We start from the raw sequence: 22,663 nt of genomic DNA on the forward strand, positions 1-22,663 counted from the left end.
TGGCACAGATAAGTGTGGCTCTGTACACCAAGTCTCTGAAAACTGCCCTCTCCTTTTCTGCTCCACTATTATCAACCACTTTCCCTCCAAATTAGGAATGGGCTGTTCCCACTTGGAGAAGGCTCTAATTTATTGACATTAATTTTCCAGTAGTTGGTTTGTCTTGGGGCTGCTAGTTTTGTTGTTTGCAAATATATAGCTTAGAGAAGATCCTATCTCTTCTCCTTAAAATGACAGTCTATTAAATGCCAAAGTTTGTTGTGAAGGTACATCTATGAAGTTTTATTATGTTTGGGTAAACAGAAAAATAATTGGGTGTAATAAGAAGATCATGAGATAAATAAGTCTTCAGTAGTAAGTCTCTATTGCTGTTTTTGACTTCATTCTTCCCAAGGACTTCCTGTAATATGTGCCTTCTTGGACTTAAAGTCATATAGCAATCATCAAACTCATCTGGTATTTGTCTAAAAAAAAAAACAAAACAAAACAGGTTGGGCAGTTAGGTGGCGCAGTGGATAGAGCACCAGCCCTGAATTCAGGAGGACCGGAGTTCAAATCTGGTCTCAGACACTTAACACTTCCTAGCTGTGTGACCCTGGGCAAGTCCCTTAAACCCAGCCTCAGGAAGAAAACAAACAAACAAACAAACAAACAGATAGGTCAGTGGAACAGTAGAAATAGGGGGAATCAGAAATGATGAAACTCAATTATTCTGTGTTTGATAAGTGGAAAACATCAGTTAGGAAAAAATTCCTCACTTCATAATAAGTACTTGCAAAACTAGAAAACAATCCGGCAGAAATTAGGCTAAGACTAATACCTTACACCACATTCTACAATAGATTCTAAGTAACATTTAATTGTAATATTAATGATTAAATCATAACAAAAATTAGAAAAGCAGTTTACATACCTATCACAACTGTGAATAGGAGAGATGTAATCTCAATCAAACAAGAGATAAAAGCAACTCTAATTTTTTAAAAAAATTATTTATTTTACTTTTTTTGCTGAGGCAATTGGGATTAAACTTACCTAAGTATGATAAGTCAAATTTGAATTCAGGTCCTCCAGACTTCAGGACTGTTCCTCTCTCCATTGCACCCTCTAACTGCCCCTATAGAAGAAATTCTAAAAGACAAAATAAGTAAATTTAATTACAAGAAACTAAAAAGTTTTTTCAGAGACAAAATTAAGATACCTAGGATAAGAGAAGGAGGGATAAAATGGGAAAATATCTTTATATCAAATTCCTCTATTAAGAGGTTGGTATCCCACAATGACATAGATGAAAAGAACAATATGAAAAGTATAATAAATGCTATGAAATTAAAATGAACTAATTTGCTTTCCCTCCTTCCAAAAAAAGAAAAAAAGAAATAAAGTTTGGTAGATGTTACTTTTGATGAATTATTTTATTCTTTTTTATTATTTCTTTTAAGGAATGAATCTTTTTTTTTTTTAAAGAGGAGGTGAGGAATATTTGGGGAAATGGAAGAACTGCAAAAAATAAAAGATATAAAAAATTAAAGAGTTTGGTATCTAAGCTATAAATATTATATAAAACTGACTAATCTTTTCTTCTTCATCCCCTTAATGCCAAAGTAATTAAGGAGGAGAATCTTTTATTCTTTTTTCCCATATTATAATCTGCCCCAAACAGGGCTATTTTTTCTCCTTGTAAAGAAGTTTAAATCCATGAAGAATACAGAGAAGGATAAAAAAAAAATGAATGACTAATGATAAGAACCATGAATCATAGAAAAAATGTAGAATAGACCGAAGGGAAATATACTGCAAAGGATAAGGGAAAGAAATAAGTTTTTTTAGAAAATGGAGTGGAAAGCAAAAGAAAAAACTAACAAGCAGAAGTTAAAGGAGAGGAGGGGAAAAGGGATTTCACTCAACAGGCTAAATAAGGGAAGTGGTAAGGGAAAAATTAAATAACTAAATGAAAGAATGAAAGGAAAAGTAAATAATAGACTTAAAAAACTTCAAAACTAGGGAAATATATTTCTTAGAATTTTCATTTTGGGCTCTCAGGAAATGATAAATGGATTCTTTCAATGACTATTTTAACCACAGCTTCTAGGATATTAAGGCAATTTTCCTTGATGATTTCTTGAAAGATGCTGTCCATGCCTTTTCAGTACTTCAATAATTCTCAAATTATTTCTTCTGGATCTATTTCCAGGTTGGTTGGTTTTTTATGAGACATTTTAGATTTTCTTTTGTTTTTTCATTTTAAAAATTTGGTTTGACTAATTATTGATTTCTCAAAGAGTCATTAACTTCCATTGTTTAATTCTAATTTTAATGAATTATTTTCTTCACTTAGCTTTTTTATCTCCTTTTCCATTTGGCTAATTCTATTTTTATAGGAGTTGTTTTCTTCAATGGATTGATTTTTTACATTTTGCCAATTCTATTTTTTAAGGAGTTGTTTTCTTCAGTGTATTTTTCCCCACTTAACCAATTCTATTATTTAAGGACTTGTTTTCTTTGGTCAATTTTTATTCTTTTTACATATTGTTGTCTCTTTTTTCATAATTTTCTTGCATAACTCTCCTTTCTTTTCCTAACTTTTCTTCTATCTCTTAAATGATTTTTAAAATGCTTTTTGAAATCTTTCAAGGAAACCTTTTGAGCTTGTGACCAATTCATTTTCCCCTTTGAGGCTTCACATGTAGGCAATTTGCCAGCGCTGTCCTCTTCTGAATTTGTATACTGAGTTTCCCTGTTGCCATAGTAACTTTCAGCTTTTTCAATAGAGTCAGGGCTCTTTTTGTTTTTTTTTGTTCATTTTGTTAAAAGTTGAGTTCTCCTCCTACACCAAAGGGGACACTGTCCCAAGCTTCTTTTGTTAGAGGAAAGGGCTCTCATCATTGACTTTCCATGCTGGTATCAGATAGGCTAATAGCTTTCCTACTGTGTAACGTGCTCTTCTGGCAGTTACAATTACTAGTCTGTCCTAGACCCACCAGAGTACCTTTGACCACTGTCCTTTGCAGTGTGAGCTCTACCCGGCTCGCCTCCTCTGAGGCCTTCTAAGGTCTCTGGCCACAATCTCTTGAATCTATAGCTTAATAACCGGTAGCGCACTCAAGAACAACCACGTGTAATCTTAAAAGCCTTTATTATACCTACTCACATAATGCTCTAGCTGATGCCCTGACTTGTTGGTTCCCGAGTGAACACCTGGTCAGAAGACCCACGTGTTCACTACCAAAATCCTTACCTCTTTCGGCTACCCATCTTGGCTTGGCCACCCAGGCTAGGAGCCAGGGTTAAAGAGGGCGGTTGCTGCCTGCAGTGGGCTTATATAGGGCCTGTGAGGTCGCACACACAGCCAATCAGCGAGAGAGTCACCCATTACAAAACTATCTCAATATGGCCAGGATCCCGCCCAAGGGCAGTCCTAACATCCACAGAAATTACTTCTGGGCCTCAATCCCGATGCACTGTGTCCGCCCCTTTAAAGGGCCCTTACAATATTCCCTTTCTCTTGTTTTGCGGGAACCGCACATCTCACCAAGCTAAACTTTTAGCATCAGCTATAGTTCACTTGATCCATGAGATGACAATGTTATGCCCAAGGAGGTCCAAAGCAGCAGATCAGTAAACAGAAGTATGACAATGAGAACCAGGCTCAACAGTGGCCCAAATGTTCAACCCATTCATCAAAGTCATACTCGAGATAATAAGCCAAAGAGGTTGGATGCCAATGAGGTAGGATGTCAACACTGAGGTGGGAAGTCAACAAGGTAAAACATCACAATTCTAGTTAACAAATATCAGTAGGTAGGTTGTCACAATTCTAGTTACATTTATCACAGTTCTAGACCAATTCTAGTTTCTTACAATTTTCTGTTGCACTTTTCACACTCCTAGAACAATTCTAGCTTATCACAATTCTCAATTGCACTTGTCACAATCCTAGAACAATTCTAGTTTATCACAATTCTCTATTGCACTTTTCACAATTCTAGAACAATTCTAGCTTATCACAATTCTCTATTGCACTTTTCACAATTCTAGAACAATTCTAGCTTATCACAATTCTCTATTGCACTTTTCACAATTCTAGAGCAATTCTAGCTTATCACAATTCTCTATTGCACTTTTCACAATTCTAGAACAATTCTAGTTTCACAGGTGCACATAAGCAAAGTCATGTCCAGTAACATTGTCTCAATAACAATGGCAGGTGGGTGTGTTGGTTTTTTACCCACTAATTTAAAAGCATAGTCCTTCAATAGAAAGCATAGGGCAAAGCCTCTTCCCAGGCCACCATATGGCAAGTGGCCACGGGAGAAGCAAGCAGGCCCATTGTCCATTTACAGTCTTTATATTGCGTATCACCCAAAACAGTCCATTTCAGCTGCAACACTGGAACTGTGTCTGGTGTCTCTGGTCACGGTCAGGAGGGGCATCGCTGCCATCAGCGTCTGAAGGGCTGCTGACATCTGGCTGGTCTCTCTGGACTGTTGTCTGGTCCTTCTCTTGGATCCCCAGGTTACAAATGTCTCTGGTGGGGATGAACTCTGCTGCTAGATCTGCACCTAGGAAGGAATGTCCCCAGGGCCCAACTTGGGCCTTTCCAAATGCCATCCAGGCCTTTCCACATCACAGTGGAAACAAAGTTGTTGTCAAAAAGATTAACAAGTCAGACAAAAGTCAGTCTGTCACTTAGCTGCACTTTCTGTGTATGCCCGAAGTGCATTGCTAAGGTAAAATGCAAAGAATTTAAAAATGTAAAACCAAAATAATTTAAAAGTGTAAAACCGAAATAGATTAAAAATGTAAAACCAAAATAACTTTAAAATGTAAAATCAAAAATGTTTAAAAATGTAAAATCAAAATTTAAAAATTGTAAGCAATCACATATCCCAAAATTCCCTTCTCTTGTTTAGAAGAGAAGATCTTGGGGATAGTCTGTGCAGTAATGACTTTACTAGAACACTCGGCTATATCCCTGAATTCTTTTGCCTAAAAATCAAAGTTTGAGTTTCTGATACCGAATTGTACTTCAGGAGTGTGAATCAATAAATCTGATATTTTCCTCCTGGGTCAAAGATCACACACTGTCTATTTATTCTAGTGATTAAAATAGCAATTTTCCAACCCATTCTAAACATAAACACTGTTTTATAAGTACCCGTAGGGGGTTGGGAAATCAAGCTCACCTGTGGAAGTGGAAAATCCACGAGGTAAAAAAAGAGGAGTTCCAACTCTCCAAAGACGATCCTAGCAGTTTTACAAGTATAAAACTCCACTCTCTCTAACTGCAAGGCCTTATCCCTGTAAGGTTTCTTAGAAATTAACTGAACTGTATTTTTAAAACTTTTCCGATTATACTCAATACCCCACAATTCCTTTTTGCCTTGGGGCATAAAGCCTACTCCTGTCCTTTGAAATGAAGACACAGGAGTTTTAAATGGATTAATGGGCAGTGCTGATGGTATTATCGCCCTTCCTTTTCCTCCTCCCCCTTCTCCCTTGGCCCAAGAAGGTGAGGCAGAGGGAAGAAGAATTGGAAAATCCCCCAAAGGCTGATTTAAAATCCAACCTGAGCTTTGCACATAAAAAGAACTAAACTTCTTCTCAATGAAAGAGTAATCAATAAATTCCTTAAAACAACAATGCACAAGGTAAACCAACAAAACGCTAAGAAGAATTTCTACAACTGAAGTCCATGTGGTTCGTTTATTTCCTTCCTTAGTTTCAGCCACTGGTTTGAACTCTTCCTGTTCTATCTGTAGTAACCTAGCTTTTTCTTCTTTCTCTATCTCCATCTGTAGTTTAACCTGCAATTCCAGCAACTCTTGCTGTGGCATTTTATACTCTCTACTGTCATACAATCGCATTAGCTCTAGGTTGCTCCCTCTCCTAGCTCTATTTACTGGGTGTGGGGATAGCCTTTGTGGAGCTTGATTACAAGCTTCCTGCTGTTCTTCAGTGGTGATCTTTGTTAAAAGATCTTCCATCTGGCTCTTTAACCTCTTTATATAATAAGCATTATGTTCAGCTGTGTCCTTGAGCCTGATCCCAGATTTACCTGGGTCCATATTGCTTCTCTGTCTTCCCTCTTAAGTGGCGTTTCTACCGGATCTTTCAGAATCTTAATTCTGAATATTAAATATTTTCAAAACCTGATAATTCCTTATGTGTCCACCACGTTGGGCGCCATTTGTAACGTGCTCTTCTGGCAGTTACAATTACTAGTCTGTCCTAGACCCACCAGAGTACCTTTGACCACTGTCCTTTGCAGTGTGAGCTCTACCCGGCTCGCCTCCTCTGAGGCCTTCTAAGGTCTCTGGCCACAATCTCTTGAATCTATAGCTTAATAACCGGTAGCGCACTCAAGAACAACCACGTGTAATCTTAAAAGCCTTTATTATACCTACTCACATAATGCTCTAGCTGATGCCCTGACTTGTTGGTTCCCGAGTGAACACCTGGTCAGAAGACCCACGTGTTCACTACCAAAATCCTTACCTCTTTCGGCTACCCATCTTGGCTTGGCCACCCAGGCTAGGAGCCAGGGTTAAAGAGGGCGGTTGCTGCCTGCAGTGGGCTTATATAGGGCCTGTGAGGTCGCACACACAGCCAATCAGCGAGAGAGTCACCCATTACAAAACTATCTCAATATGGCCAGGATCCCGCCCAAGGGCAGTCCTAACATCCACAGAAATTACTTCTGGGCCTCAATCCCGATGCACTGTGTCCGCCCCTTTAAAGGGCCCTTACACTACTGTACTGAGTTGGTCCAGACTAGTCAGCCTGTTGTGCCTAATCACACCTTGTTAAGGACCCTGCAGGTCAATGGTGAAGGGGCAGGTCAATTTTCCAAGAGCCTTCATAGCTGTGAATCCTAAACTTAAATGAATTGCAAAGCAGCCTTTGGAGATGTTCCTTGTGGCTTGGGAAGAGGAGAGAGTTCAGGTCAGAGAACAGGAACTTCCTCTCAGTCTCCTTGTATCATCATCATCCTCTCACATGAAGACATACATTCTACAGGTCTGAATTAGACTTTCAGCAGCCACTAGCAGGTGGCTCCCGTATTACAAAATATGTCTTGATTTTTTTGTTCTCCATTTTTAGTATATTAATTTCATCTAGCTGTGGTGTCCTTCTGGAGGTCCCTGTTTGGGCACCACATGTGCTTTCTAGAGCCCCCAAATTGTAATGCCAAAATATACTGTCTGGACTAGCTCTCTTGGAGGATCTCAGGACCAGCCTTGGTCTTGGCGGAGGAGTGAAGAAAGCAGAAGACTCATAAGGATGGTCAAAGATGGAGTCCTTATTTCCAATCCTCTCACCCCTTAAACATCTTGGTATAATTAAATCATTATAGCACACTGAGCATGTGCCAGTTAGAGGACCATTATATCATCACATCATGCTGAGTAAGTACTAACTATAAGCATCCTATTATTGATATGTAAATTCCTCTTTACTGTAAGTATCCCTTGCTTCAAATAGAACACAGGTGGTCACACCCTCCTTGACTTCTCAGGAAGGGTAAATACACCAAAGGGAAATGGGGAGCCAAACCAGACATTGTTAGCAGGTTCCCTCTGAGCTGAAGGATCTTATACCTTACCTAGAGTTCCCCCAACATCTGTGGCCCTCTACATCTCCCACTTTCTTTTGTTTTAGTTGAAACATGTATACATAAATACATCAGCACGGGAGGTATTACACAAGTAAGTAATAATGTAACAAACAATATGAATCAACATGGTATTATAAAAGATTTCCATGAGTCCTAGAAGAAGGATATATAAATAACAATCACACATATGCCTCCTTCAGCAGCCAAGAGGTAGTCCAAAACCGATCTATTGTCCATTTCTTCATGTCTCAGGGATTCCAATGATTCCTGAGGGTTTTGAAGTCCTGCAGCAGTCTCATTAACAATTTTTGATGTCCATGAGTCAATTGCCATAACTGCCATGCTCTTTCAGTGGTGGGCACAATCAGCATTGGAACTACTTGATGTTTCTTGGGTCTTCTCTTTTGTTCCAAGGGTCTTCTCTTTTTCTGTCTCCAATGGACAAGGCGAACATGGCTCATTGGCACCCATCTGATTCCTTCTCCATCTGTAGAAATACAAGCAAACTCTCTCCCCCAAGCAGTTAACCTATCTAGTCCCTTCCATTCACCACTTTCTGGGTCTCTCCACATCACCTGGCGATTATCTAAAGATAGTGGAGCTACTTGTACTAGACACTGCCCTTCTGGTGGGTTATAAAACCTGTCTGCCAGAGCCATGCATCTTTGTTAAAAATCAAGAAATTAAAAGTGTAAAGAGCTAAATTTAGAAGTTCTCTAGTGTTCCTGTGGTTCCCCCTTTCTTTTGTTTTTAGAGGAGTGTCTTGATTTTTCTGTTTCTCCTCTCTACTATTACCTGTCCTTGAGGATTAAAAGGTACTCCAATGGTGTATAAAATCTTATACTGTGCACAAAAGTGTGCAAAATGTTTAGAAGTATATGCAGGTCCATTGTCTGTTTTTATTGCTTGTGGCACACCCATAATTGCAAATGCTTGTATAAGGAATTCTTTTGCTGCTGGTATTGCAAATGTGAATCCTGAATCCTGAAAAGATGAAAAGGTGTCTGCTAAAAGACAGATGACCAAAAGATTTATAGTAGGTCAATCCATTTGCCAAATTTAATTGGGTCTCAAAGCATGAGGATTCTTCCCTGGAGGGAGTGTAGGAGCATGGAAAAGAAGGCAAGCTGTACAGGCTTTTACTATGCTCCTAGTTTCCTCTTTTGTTATCCCAAATTACAATTGTAAAGCTCAAGCAGCCTGATGATATTTAAAATGAGATTCTTGTACAGCTTGAAATAAAGAAGTATTGGCTAGCATGGTTAGAAGGCAATCTGCCTTTGATTTTTTTTTTTCGGGGAGCTATATGCAATTGGTAGTTCCTTAGTGTTTCTATGGTCTTATGTAGACATTTTCACTACCATATTATAACAACACCTGGAGTTTGCAATTTGGCTTCTGTGCTGGGCTGGAGGACTAATAATTGAAACTCTTGAGCCATTAATTCATTGAGCCAGAATGAAGGAACCTCACTTGCTGATCTGTGCAGCGTCTATTAACTTGCTACTAGATCACTGAGCCTATGTTGGGTTGCACTCCCTTTTAACCCAAGTGAGACATAGCTTTCCAAAAGTCCTTCTAGGTTATCTTAAGCTGGAATATTATTTTGTTCTATCTTTATTTGTGGATTCTGTCATTCCAGAATTACTTGATTTAACATTATTTCCAAGGGAGACTCAGAAGTGTTCAGGCAACTTCCTCCTTCCTTCTCTCCTTCCTTCCTTCCTTCTCTCTACTATCTTAACTCTGCCCCCAAAATTGCTGATCACTACACCCATGTTGGTTGATAATCTAACATCTCTTTGTCTTAGAGTTTGACGCATAAAGGCTTTTGTTGTTGTTTTGTTTTATTTATATATTGGAAAATTGTTGGATTCTTTTAACTGGTGTGTATTCAGAAATTTGGGGTTGGTTTCTTGTATTATATCTTGAATTGCGGTATTAATGTTTTTGACATGTCATGTATTTCTGGAAGACTTGTGATTCTTAAGATGCCCATATTCATGCAGTATTCAAGATCAAAGGTTTTTGCTTTATAAAAAATCATGTGTTACTTTTTAGTTAAAAAAAAAAACCCCAAAATATCAGTGCCTTCTGTTCTTTTTCCAGATTGTCCTTCACTTTAACAAATTTTTATCCTCAATCTGTTGCATTTCATTTTTTTTTTCTTTTGAAAGACTCGCCATTGTGGATTACAATTTTTCTCTTCTGCTGTAGAAACCAAAAATTCTATTTCTTTCTCTCACTTTTTCTGTCAAGAATCTGATTTCTCTTTTGAACCATTCTGGAATGTCCTGTGATTCCATGCTCTCTTAAGAATCTACTTTCTAATTTCTTTTTCTTTATTGAGTATTTATCCCTAGATTGAAAATAGTATTTCAACACTGAAAAAATTACTTTTCAATTGCATTAATCCCTACCCCAAGTAGCTTTGGCTGGGTTGATAATCATTTCCTTCAGGCTTTGTGGGAACTATACATGTTGTCCAATTACCTCTGTTCTTTGGTTCCTTGACTGGGCTGATTCATCCTCTATTGCCTTTTACAAGGTTGGAAGAAAGAGAATCAGAGTTCCTTATAGATTCTCTATACTCCTGGGGTCCCTTATCTAGGGGCTGTCCCAGATGAAGCCAAAATAAAGTTCATTCCTTACTACTTACAAAGCTGATAGAATCAAGATCTACTACTTATTGAAGTAGAGCAATGGAAGGACAGGGTTGTGGTGTGCTACCAGTCTCTGCAGCAGAAATGAAATTCTTGACTGGGTCCTAAAGCATACACCTATAGGTTGTTTGGTGCATCTTATCAGAACAGAGAGGCTGGTAGGGTGCTGAGTGAGGGTGTTGTGACTTCACATTCTGACTATTAACTTATAATTCTTGCTATCTTGTTGAACTTTTTCCTTTAAAGTCATGTAGATTCAATTGTAATTGCTCTTTTCTCCATGCTCAGTTTTTTTAAGAAAAATTATTTTGGTTTTAAGTCTATAGATTTGTCCTCTTGTTTAGTCTAGATTTTTTTTGATACTAAAACATATCTTGTGCTCAAATGGCTTCTTTCTGGGTGCTTGCTGTATATTTTTCTTTGCTATAGGTTCTAGATTTTATCTATGACACGTCAGGAACTTTTTTGGGTTTCTTTGATTAGAAAGCAGGTTCTTCCCATCTTTACTTTGTTCCCTAATTCTAGTAGAGCTGGACAGTTTTCATTTATGATTTTTAGAAACAATGTCTAGAGACAGTTCATTCCTTATGTCTATGGAGAACTGTAACCATGATAAATTTGTAAAAAGTAGTACTTACTTTTATTCAGAACCATAATTGCATACTGTCATGGCAGACACTTTACTGGAATATATCTATCAATTGGACTCAGAATCAATCTTTGATTGAAACATCAGTATTACCAGCATATTTGGTCTAATCTTCTATTTTATGGAAATGTTAAAGAAATTGTTAAAGTGACAATGAACATGACTCATCTAAATGTGCCCTGTAGAAGTCATGAGTAATACAGAGAACCTACTAAAATATGTGAAAAGCCACAGAAATCTTTTTTTTTCTAATGGATAAAATGATAGATGAAACACACACATAGACAAAGAGAATATTAAGTGCTTACTCTATGGTGTTATGCACTGGGACAAGAAATATAAGCAAAAAGACAGTTCCTGCTCTAAAGGAGTTTACATTGTAATGAGAGAGGGAAATCATAAATTGAAGTTGAAAAGCAGGAGATGGGAGAGGGAATGAAGATCCAAGTTGAAATTAAGAGTCAGAGGAACGACCTGAATACTTTCTCAGTGGGAGATTCCTGGATGGCTATCACTGATTAGTGAGGCATCTTTGATAATGGTGAAGGGGAGAAGTCTGGAGCAGAGTTGAGAAAGAACTAAACTAACTAAACTAACTAAAAAGTGTAATAAAGTTGAAAAATCTGTTATTTGTGCCACTAATGTAAAAAGCATGATTAAGAAACTAGGGCAGTAATCTAGCCATGGAAGTAATAGCATTAAACTATCTGAATAGACTGCCAAAGGAGACTGAATAAGCTAATAAATATTTCCATTCCAATAAACATTAAGTGTCTACTATGTGTTAAGTATTGGAGATGCAATTAATAAAAAGAAAGACATTGCTTGCCCTCAAAAAGTTTACAATATAAAGGGTGAGACACACAGGAAGGTAGGAAAGCAGGATGAAAGAAAGGAGAGAAAGAGGAGGGTGGAAATTAGGAAGTATCTAATATGGGGACATCTTATTCTTTTAAGTTGAAAGTAGGCAAAGAACAAACAGATCAGTACAACAGTGAGCTCTATAAGGGAAGACATAGGAAGAAACTTGATACTACAACCTTCAGAACTTCATGAAGGTTGTAGGGAGAGCAATCTGAGAGAAATGGTATTAATCAAGGCTTGAATTGGTAGCATGCCAAGGAGATTAAAAGTGATGAGTTTGTCCTAAAGAGGCATCTTTTTTTTCTATGGAGTTGAAACCGTAAAGCAGCAATTGCAACGTTCTGTTGACTAAGACAGCTCTAAAAGCCACATGAATGAAATATCAGATTGCCCGAAAAACAACAAATATCATCTTTTATTGAAAACTATTTGAGGAGTTCTGCTGTCTGCCTCATATAACCAAGGATTTAGCTTAAGCTGCTGGTACCGGCACTTTGGTCTGGTAGCAGACTTTCTTTAAGTATTACACTGGAGGCTAGAACCTGGAAACTGAGTGGATGCCCATCAATTGGAGAATGGTTGGGTAAATTATGGTATATGAATGTTATGGAATATTATTGTTCTTTAAGAAATGACCAGCAGGGTGGAGTTGTGAAAGAATCCAGCCATTCTGGAGAGCAATTTGGAACTATGCCCAAAAAGTTATCAAATTGTGCATACCCTTTGACCCAGCATTGCTGCTATTGGGATTATATCCCAAAGAAATACTAAAGAGCAGAAAGGGACCTGTATGTGCCAAAATGTTTGTGGCAGCTCTTTTTGTTGTAGCTAGAAACTGGAAGTTGAATGGATGCCCATCAATTGGAGAATGGTTGGGTAAATTATGGTATATGAAGGTTATGGAATATTATTGCTCTGTAAGAAGTGACCAGCAGGACAAATACAGAGAGGTTTGGAAAGACTTACATCAACTGATGCTGAGTGAAATGAGCAGAACCAGAAGATCGCTGTACACTTCAATGCTGTATGAAGATGTATTCTGATGGAAGTGAATATCTTTAACATAAAGAAGATCCAACTTACTTCCAGTTGATCAATGATGGACAGAATTAACTACACCCAGAGAAGGAACACTGGGAAGTGAATGTAAATTGTTAGCACTACTGTCTATCTACCCAGGTTACTTATACTTTCGGAATCTAACACTTAACGTGCAACAAGAAAATGGTATTTACACACATATATTGTATCTAGGTTATATTGTAACACATGTAAAATGTATGGGATTGCCTGTCATTGGGGGGGAGAGAGTGGAGGGAGGGAGGGGATAATTTGGAAAAATGAATACAAGGGATAATATTATAAAAAATTACTCATGCATATATACTGTGGGGAAAAATTCTAAATAAAAAAAAATTTAAAAAAGGAAATGAGCAACAGGATGATTTCCTCTCCAGAGGCCTGGAGAGATTTACATGAACTGATGCTGAGTGAAATGAGCAGGACCAGGAGATCATTATACACTTCAACAACAATACTATATGAGGACCAATTCTGATGGACGTGGCTATCTCCAGTAATGAGAGGATCCAAATTAGTTCCAATAGATCAGTAATGAACAGAATCAGCTACACCCAGAAAAAGAACACTGGGAAATGAGTGTGGACCACAACATAACATTTACACTCTTTCTGTTATTGTTTACTTACATTTTTGTTTTTCTTCCTAGGTTATTTTTACCTTCTTTCTAAATCCGATTCTTCTTATGCAGCAAGATAACTGTATAAATATGTATGCATATATTGTATTTAACATATATTTTAACATATTTAACATGTATGGGACTACCTGCCATCTAGGGGAGGGGATGGGAGGAAGGAGGGGAAAAGTTGGAACAGAGGTTTTTGCAAGGGTCAATGTTAAAAAATTACCCATGCATACATTTTGTCAATAAAAAGCTATTTTTAAAAAAGTATTACATTGGAGCTATTATTGTTCTCACTAAGTCTGGAAAGTTTGCTCATCTCAGATGAGCCAGGTACTATGGGTCCCATCATTACTGTGACTCATAGTAATCATATCAGGATCAGTTGTAGCAAAAAACCTTACTTATGGTGTTCAGGAACTCCAACCACAAGTTTATTAACAAAGAACAAAATCCAAAACTGAAAAAGTTTGTAAAAATTTAGTTTTAGCAAAGGGAAGAGCCAAGAAATGGGTGGATTCCTTTACCTACTATCAATAAGTTACACATCATACAGGATTCAAATAAAGGAACAAGGAAACACAAGCTTGACTGACCAATATAAAGGCAGTTACCAGATCAAACATGTAGATTGCTTAAGATGTAAGATGGGGAAAAAAACTCCTCACATTACTAGCATCAATATTTTAATCTGACTTGATTTTTGGTTAGTGTAACCCACATCCTAAGTTAAACATAAAACATATACTATCAATAAGCAACTGGTCTGGTTTCTTAGCTACCACACAGGGTTAGGTTCATATAATGCTGTGAAGTTTTCCCACAGAATAAAAGATGTGGACCTCAAGATAAATTTTTTGCAAAGCTCATGGCTTCTTCAAGAAAGATGATGTAACTGTTGTACTGATCTTTTGCTATCTTGATCAGAACTTCATCAATACTAGGTATGTGCTTTCATTTCAATAAAAAGGAACTTGAACCTCCTCATAACTCCAGCACTCTCCCTTCCCTTTTTTGTCTGAATTCATTAGACCAGTAAATAAATGCTGTGCATTAATGGCTGTGAATGACTTTAGACAGCAGAAAAGAAAGATTAATGTATCTTCTTAAATATTAGATCTATCTTTCCTTCCTTCTCAACAAGAGCTAATATTCTCTGAGCTATGTGAGAGGCAGTTTGGCATATTGAATAGAGAATGCGCCTCGGAGTAAGAAAGACTTGGATTTAAGTACATCTTTTAACATATTTTGGTTGTGAAACCTTAGTCAAGTAATTTAACTTCTCAGTGATTTTAGGCCCATTGAAAGCGGGTTCAGAATAAGTGGAGGGAGAAAAAAAATCTGAGCCTCCAGCAAATGCAGAAAAAATGGGAGAGAAGAAGAGAGAAAGAAAAATGACAAGGAGAAGAGAGTTGGGAAGTAGAGGGAATGGAAGAGAAAGTAGGAAAGGAGTGAAAATACTCTCCAGGGTCTTCATATAAGACTTGTATTGGTGAAAAAAAATGTTCTGCCTAGGATCTAAATGAGAAACAGAATAGGAAAAGATTATTTTTATTCTTATTCTCAGTTGTTATTCTTAATAATTGCTATTCTTAATAAAATTCTTATTCCTAATTTTTAAAAATAAAATATTGTTATTCTTTCTTTCTCTCTCTCTTTCTCTCTCTCTCTCTCTCTCTCTCTCTCTCTCTCTCTCTCTCTCTCTCTCTCTCTCTCTCTCTCTCTTTTTGATAAGGTAATTGGGGTTAAGTGACTTGCCTAGGGTCACACAGCTAAGACGTGTTAAGTGTCTGAGATTAGATTTGAACTCAGGTCCTCCTGACTTCAGGGTTGGTGCTCTATCCACCACGCCACCTAACTACCCCCAAAATATCATAATTCTTAATAAAATAAAAATTTATAGAACATAAAAATCTTAAATAAAAATCATGAATGTGACGTTATAATTCTCATTGCAGTAAATATATATAATACAACTTTGCAAATTGTAATTTTTTGCAAATTGCAACTAATTACAAAATGTAGTTGCTTTTTGTTTTTCAACAGAATATTAATTTTTAAAATTTTAAAATTATAATGTGAGATTCTATTTATTTAAAAAACTAAAATAATACAATTTTAAATAATTTTTTAAAAAACAGGGGACAGCTTTATATGGTACAGTGGATAGAGTACCAGTGCTGAAGAAGGAAGGACCTGAGTTCAAATCGGATCTCAGAGACTTACATTTAGTAGCTGTGTGACCCTGGATAAGTCACTTAACCCCAATCACCTTAATAAAATAAATAAATAAAAATAGATTGTATTTTTTGGTAAAAACATATGTAGAGTATTTATACTTTTATAATAAAAGAATGGCTAAAATATTAATATTTAAATTTTATCTTAATAAAATTTATTCCAAATTATCAATTTTCAATTTCATTCATGAATATCTATGATTCTGGAAAGTTTTGTTGTCAAGGACAAACCAAGAACTGAAAAAAATTAAAAAGAAGTTTATTAGTCATCCAGCAGAGAGAAGGAGCTGAAAAAAAGTGACTTGTTTTCCCTGAGTCTCTGTAAATTTTACATTCTATAGAGTTCAAACAAAGAAACAAGGAAACAATAGCTAAATTGACCTACACAGAGTCCATTTTTAGATAAGACATGTGGTTTGCTTAAGATGTAGAAAAGGAGAAAACTCTTTATATCAATCTTTGGATTTGTTTTTCTTGGAAGGATTTTTGGGCTCAGCATAACCTGGAGTCTGAATTAACCATTAAATAAATCTGTTTCTAGCAACTGGTGTTTTTTCTCAGTCATACAGGGCTGGTTTCAAACAGTGCAATAATTTTTTCTCTATTTCCCCACTTTGAGGTTTTAACCTCCCCCCCAACATTTCTATATTAGCTAAAGCACAATATCAAGAGGAAAAAAAAAAACTAGATCAAAATTGCAAAAGGAAGTTTATTAGAATAACTTGAATCAGTGAAGGTATCACTTTCACTGCTCATCTTTATCAAAAGCTTGATGGAATTCCTTTAAGGAGTCATAGAGGGCAGATTTATGGCAACTTATTCCCAACTTCTCATAACTACAGCTATCATGTTGATTAAGCTTTAGAGGTTATAAATCAGTAGACTTAGATTTGCACTAAAAACCAAGTGAATGATACAATAGAGATAGATTTTCCAGAAAACGAAAGAACACATATAGCCACAAGTATCACAAAAAGCTTTTTTTTTTTAAAGAACAGATTCACAATCCCATATTTCCTTCATTGTTATACACACACACACACACACACACACACACACACACACACACACTAAGGAAACACCTAGTTGAATGTATTATTTATGTAAAATGAGTTACAGGTTACTAATTAAATTACATTTACTTAATCAACTCATTTCATCTTGGCCATCTTAATTAACTGTCTGATACTTGGAAAAATATTCTCCTGGAAATTTTGGAATACATCTCATTCCCAGGATAGTTCTAGAGGGTTGTTCCTCATAAATTTGATTTTCCAGTGACTTGTTCACATGGTGAAAAATCAGTTCAAACTTTATGCCATTAACTGTATATTTATCTGTCATTCTTAATGAAAAGCTTGAAAGACAATTATTTTATATCCTATTTCTTAGGAAAACAATCTGATTTTGTTGTTTTCTCAAAGTTTACTACTCTTCTTAAATTTTAAACTTTTACATAACTATACATAACTGAAACAAAACTTTTACATCTTTATCACATCAGATTTTCTGTCCTAATTCTTCCTATTAGAATAAATATTATCTTCAAATTATCTTTAAAGAATAAAATACTTAAAAAACATAATCTTGTACAAGAATATATAAAATATATAACTATCAATGACCTCAAATTCAGAACAGAGAAATTAAAACAATAAAACATTTTTTCATTGCATCCTATTATATAATTCAAATATGTTTGGTACTGCAACAACAAGATTTATCATAAACAAAAACTTTTACAACTTGCCTGGCCTTGTTATAGAAATTTGTTAGGAAAGGAAGGAGAGACATGGCTATAATAATATCAAAACTGACCCTTCAAGAGCATAAATTGACATGACATAATCATAAGATGATAAAGCTTTCTTCGATCTATTTAATTCTAGGTAATAGTCACAGCCAATCATACAGAAAAGTACCACATTATTCACAAGGTATCATAGTCAGGCTCGGAATTAACTAAGAGGAAAATTGTCTTGTTCAGAAGGAAAAGGACAGTGGGGTAAATTGAGTCAAGAGAATCTTAGCATTGTATTTGTAATTTTCCCAGATACAGACATCCACTTGTAGCAGTTCTGATGGCAATTTCTTTGAGCAGCATGTGAAATTTCTCTTAAGTGGGGGATTATTGACTTAATGATCTTTGAGGCAATCATACTTTAAATCAAAACTCTGAATAATATCAAAATACACTCTCAAAAGATTTTTCCTCAAATTACTAATCATAGCTTTGGGCTAAATATAGAGATTATTTTTCTCATGTTGTTGCATTAACAGTTAATAATAAATATATATAATATTATTTTATTCATCCTTTCTAGTTTAAATCCATTTTGGAGCAGAAATCAGTTATTAGAAATTAACACAATAATCACATTATATGATTAAATATATGTGATGAATACATGATAATTTACTCAAAACCTAGGAAAACATCAGCTATCATTAGCCTTAAGATTGACAAAAATCTGCCTTAAGATATTGCATAATGACTCCTAACACACACAAAAATAAGATTTTTAAATCAGGGATTTGTTAATGCTGACTTGGCTTAAAGATATAACTTCAATATTCAACTATTCCAGATGCAATTTCATAATTTCTATAAACAATAGTCATGCATTTTATCAAATAAAAGTCACTATAAAATAAACTTGTAAACTTTTTACTTTAGTGGTGAGAGATCCTAATTTCTTATGAAATGACAGTATTTTAGAACTTTACAATATTTTTTCAGTATCTTCTCTCACCTTTTGATAAGATTTTTGATTTTGAAATAAACAAATGCAAAAATTCAATAAAGTTTTCCCACAGTTGCAGTTGTGCACTAGAAAATGAGGTTGTAGAGTGGCAAAGCATAGGTATGAATATTTGTTTAAAGTACAAGTTCTCAGAAATGTTCAATTCCTTACATTAAATTCACAAGCTATTATTCATATTATTATGTGTGGGCATTTAACAGAAAATATATCTGTATATTTGTTAAGTTTTGTGTTGATATTTACAACACTACATTGTCTAAAATGACAGAAATGGAAAATGTCAAATATTGAATTGAACTGATCCAACCATTATGGAAAGCAACCTGGAATTACTCCCAAATAGTTATTAAAGTATTAATACCCTTTAACACAGAGATAACACTACTTAATTAATTTATGAAGATGGCTGGGGGGAAAGGAAATGTAGAGGACCACAGATATTGGGGAATTCTGAGAAAGGTATTCTTGAAGACACTTACAACAGAATGTTTACTCAGTGTGATTGATGAGTAATGGTTCTCTAGTTCACATATACTTAGTGTGATATGGTGATGTAATGGTTCTTCAGTTGGCACATGCTCAGTGTGCTTTAGTGATATAATAGTACTAAGGTATTTAAGGGCTGAGAGGACTTGAAGATTCCAGACTCCATCCTTGACCATCCTTGTTGTGAGTCTCTTGCCTTCATTACTTCTCCACCTAAGACCAGAGATCTTCTAGAAAGCTAGTCCGAATACTACAAGGAAAAGGAAAACATATATGTTTTAAAATGTTTATAGCAGTTCTTTTTGGGGTAGAAAAGATCTGGAAACAGCAGGGATGCCTATCAATGGGAGAATGGAAAATGAACAATTTGGCATATATGATCATGATGGAATATTACTATGCTATAAGAAATTATAAGGTCAATAATTTTATTTTATTATTTTTTTGTTAATTATTTTTATTTACCAGATATATGCATAGGTAATTTTACAACATCGACAATTGCCAAACCCTCTGCTCCAACCTTTCCCCTTCTTTCCCCCCCCCCCCCATGGCAGGTTGACCAATACATGTTAAACACATTAAAGTATAAATCAAACACAATATATGTATACATGTCCAAACAGTTGTTTTGCTGTACAAAAAGAATTGGACTTTGAAATAGTGTACAATTAGCCTATGAAGGAAATCCAAAATGCAGGTGGACAAAAATAGAGGGATTGGAAATTCTATGTTGTGGTTCATAGTCATCTCCCAGAGTTCTTTTGCTGGGTGTAGCTGGTTCAGTTCATTACTGCTCTATTGGAACTGATTTGGTTCATCTTATTGTTGAAAATGGCCACATCCATCAAAATTGATTATCATATAGTATTGTTGTTGAAGTATACAATGATCTCCTGGTCCTGCTCATTTCACTCAGCATCAGTTCATGTAAGTCTCTCCAGGCCTTTATGAAATCATCCTGTTGGTCATTTCTTACAGAAGAATAATATTCCATAATATTCATATACCACAACTTATTCAGCCATTCTCCAATTGATGGGCATCCACATAGTTTTCAGTTTCTAGCCACTACAAAGAGGGCTGCCACAAACATTCTTGCACATACAGGTCCCTTTCCCTTCTTTAAAATCTCTTTGTGATACAAACCCAGTAGCAACACTGCTGGGTTAAAGGATATGCACAGTTTGATAACTTTTTGAGCATAGTTCCAAATTGCTCTCCAGAATGGCTGGATATATTCACAATTCCACCAATAATGTATCAGTGTCCCTGTTTTCCCACATCCCCTCCAACATTGCGCATTATTTTTCCCTGTCATTCTAGCCAATTACAGGTGTGTGGTATCTCAGAGTTGTCTTAATTTGCATTTCTCTGATTAATAATGACTTGGAGCATCTTTTCATATGTCTAGAAATAGTTTCAATTTCTTCATCTGAGAATTGTCTGTTCATATCCTTTGGAGGTCAATAATTTTAGACAAACATGTAAAGACCTGAACAAAATGATGAATAATGAAGTGAATAGAACCAAGAGAAAATTGTATATAGTAAAATACTATATAGTATATAGTACATAACTATATTGTGTATAGTAACTTAGCAGTATGGTTTCAAGAATAACTTTGAGTAAGTTATTTTGTCCATTATAAATCTTCAAATTAACCATAAAAGACATATGAAGATACTATCTGCATCCAGAGAAAGAACTGATAAATAGAAGTATATATTGAACAATTTTACATATAAATCTTATTTGTGTCTAATGTCAGTCATTTTTAGGGGGGGACAGTTAAGAGGGAGAGAATAAAAAAGGAAAAAAATAGAAATTTCCATAATAATTTTGTTGTCTATTTGAAAGGAATAACAATTGTCCATAGTAGATTTGTAGTTTCATGTGAAATTATCTTTTTTTTATTGTACTATGTTATGGAAATTCTTATTTTATTCCATAAATTAAAGCTAAAAAATATTTACATTCAAATATGATTATATTTTGTTCTTTATATGTAATTAGTGTTTCCTTTTTTCAAGATTAGCCTAGATTATACCTCATAAGTTAATCAAATTCTAAAGCCATTAAACATGTTTATCTTCTCCTAGGTAAATTCTTTAATCTTTTGTGATATGCAGAATAGTGTATATACCGTATTCCCCATTCATTTGGTTATTTCTGTATTTTTGGAACTATTATAGGAGTTGACATATTCAGGAATGTGTCTAGAGCAGAAAGGCCTGTTAGTAGAAAGGGAATGTATTCAGTGTCCAAAGTCCCTGGCCCTTGCAGTAAGTCCAATTAAGGTTAGTGCTAGGACAATCTTTTCTATAATAAGAGAAAAGTGGTAATAGACTCCCTTTTCTCATTCTCTGCTTTGTTAAATTCTAATATTGGCATATGAGAACAAATTATTTCAAGCTAAAGGGTTTTTTTCTTAATAATTTATTAATTTCTTCTGTTTCTTATATCACCATATTATCATCTCATATATCTCTCTCTATCCCCCTCATCCAAAGGCATTCCAAATGACAAATGTTTTGTGTATTTTTTCCTTTAAGAGGAAAAATCCCCCTGCATAACTGATCAATACATTAAGAAAGTCGAAAAACATGTTCAGTGTGTAAAATCTGTAGAGACCTCCACAAATGGTGGAGTATAGGAATGGAGTCTCTGGTTAAAACAGAAGAGACATTTTAGTAACTTTATATGCATAATTCTAAATTGCTTTCCAAAATGATTGTACCATTTCACAACTCCACCAACAACGTGCCTATCTTACTTACAACCCTTCCATTATTAATTGGGGCCATTTTTTGTCAATATTTTGTCAATTTGCAGAGTATGAGGTGAAACCTCAGAGTTGTTCTGATGTGTATTTCTCTTATTACAAGTAATTTGGAGCATTTTTTCATGTGATTGTGAATATTTTGCAATTCTTTTAAGAATTGGGTTTTTTTTATATCTTTTGACCATTTGTTTATTGGGAAATGGCTATTAGTCTTACATATACATGTTATTAATTTACATATATTTTATATCAAACTTGAGGTTTTAGGCACTTTGTTGTTTTTTAGGAATAGAATTTCCTTTTCTTTAATTGATTCCTGTGTTTTGTTATTATTATATAAAAATGCTGTTGATTTTTGAGGATTTATTTTGTAGTGGGCAACTTTGCTGAAGCTATGAATTGTCTCAATTAGTATATTGCTGATTCCTTATGGTTTTCCAAGCAAACTATCATGTCATCAGCAAATAAGTAAATTTTATTTCTGTTTCACTTGTCTTTATGCCTTTAATTTTTTTTCCTCTCTTCTTATTGTTGTTGCTAACATTTCTAGTACTATATTAAATAATTGTGGAAAGTTTGGGCATCCTTGCTTTATTTTTGTATATTTGGCGAAAGTTTCTACTGTATACCCATTGCATATGATGCTTGCTTTTGGTTTTAGAGAGATACTTTATGATTTTTTTAAAAGTCCCTCCATGACTAAAATTTTAGGGGTTTTGGCCAAAAATAGTATACTTTGCCAAAGGCTTTTAAAAAGTACCTATTGATATAATTGCGTGGTTTGGGATATTTGGGGTTTTAATATGTTGATTGTTTTCCTAATGTTGAACTATTCTTGTATTTGTAGTATAAATCTCCTTGATCATAATGAGTGATTTCCCAGATAAA

The 22,663-nt window shown here is 35.2% G+C and overlaps 1 protein-coding gene across 1 annotated transcript; it reads right to left on the reverse strand.

Moving 5' to 3' along the window:
• Positions 1-263: 263 nt before the first annotated feature.
• LOC141550891 (uncharacterized) lies at positions 264-6,704 on the reverse strand. The gene is made up of 3 exons (XM_074281999.1): positions 5,187-6,704; positions 1,036-1,131; positions 264-464 (listed from the first exon to the last, which is right to left on the reverse strand). Exons 1-2 carry the CDS (start codon positions 6,066-6,068, stop codon positions 1,108-1,110), a joined length of 906 nt encoding a protein of 301 aa, XP_074138100.1. The 5' UTR covers positions 6,069-6,704; the 3' UTR covers positions 264-464; positions 1,036-1,107.
• Positions 6,705-22,663: the final 15,959 nt, after the last annotated feature.

This window comes from Sminthopsis crassicaudata, chromosome 1 (genome assembly GCF_048593235.1).
Source record: "Sminthopsis crassicaudata isolate SCR6 chromosome 1, ASM4859323v1, whole genome shotgun sequence".
In the NCBI taxonomy this organism is placed as follows: domain Eukaryota; kingdom Metazoa; phylum Chordata; class Mammalia; order Dasyuromorphia; family Dasyuridae; genus Sminthopsis; species Sminthopsis crassicaudata.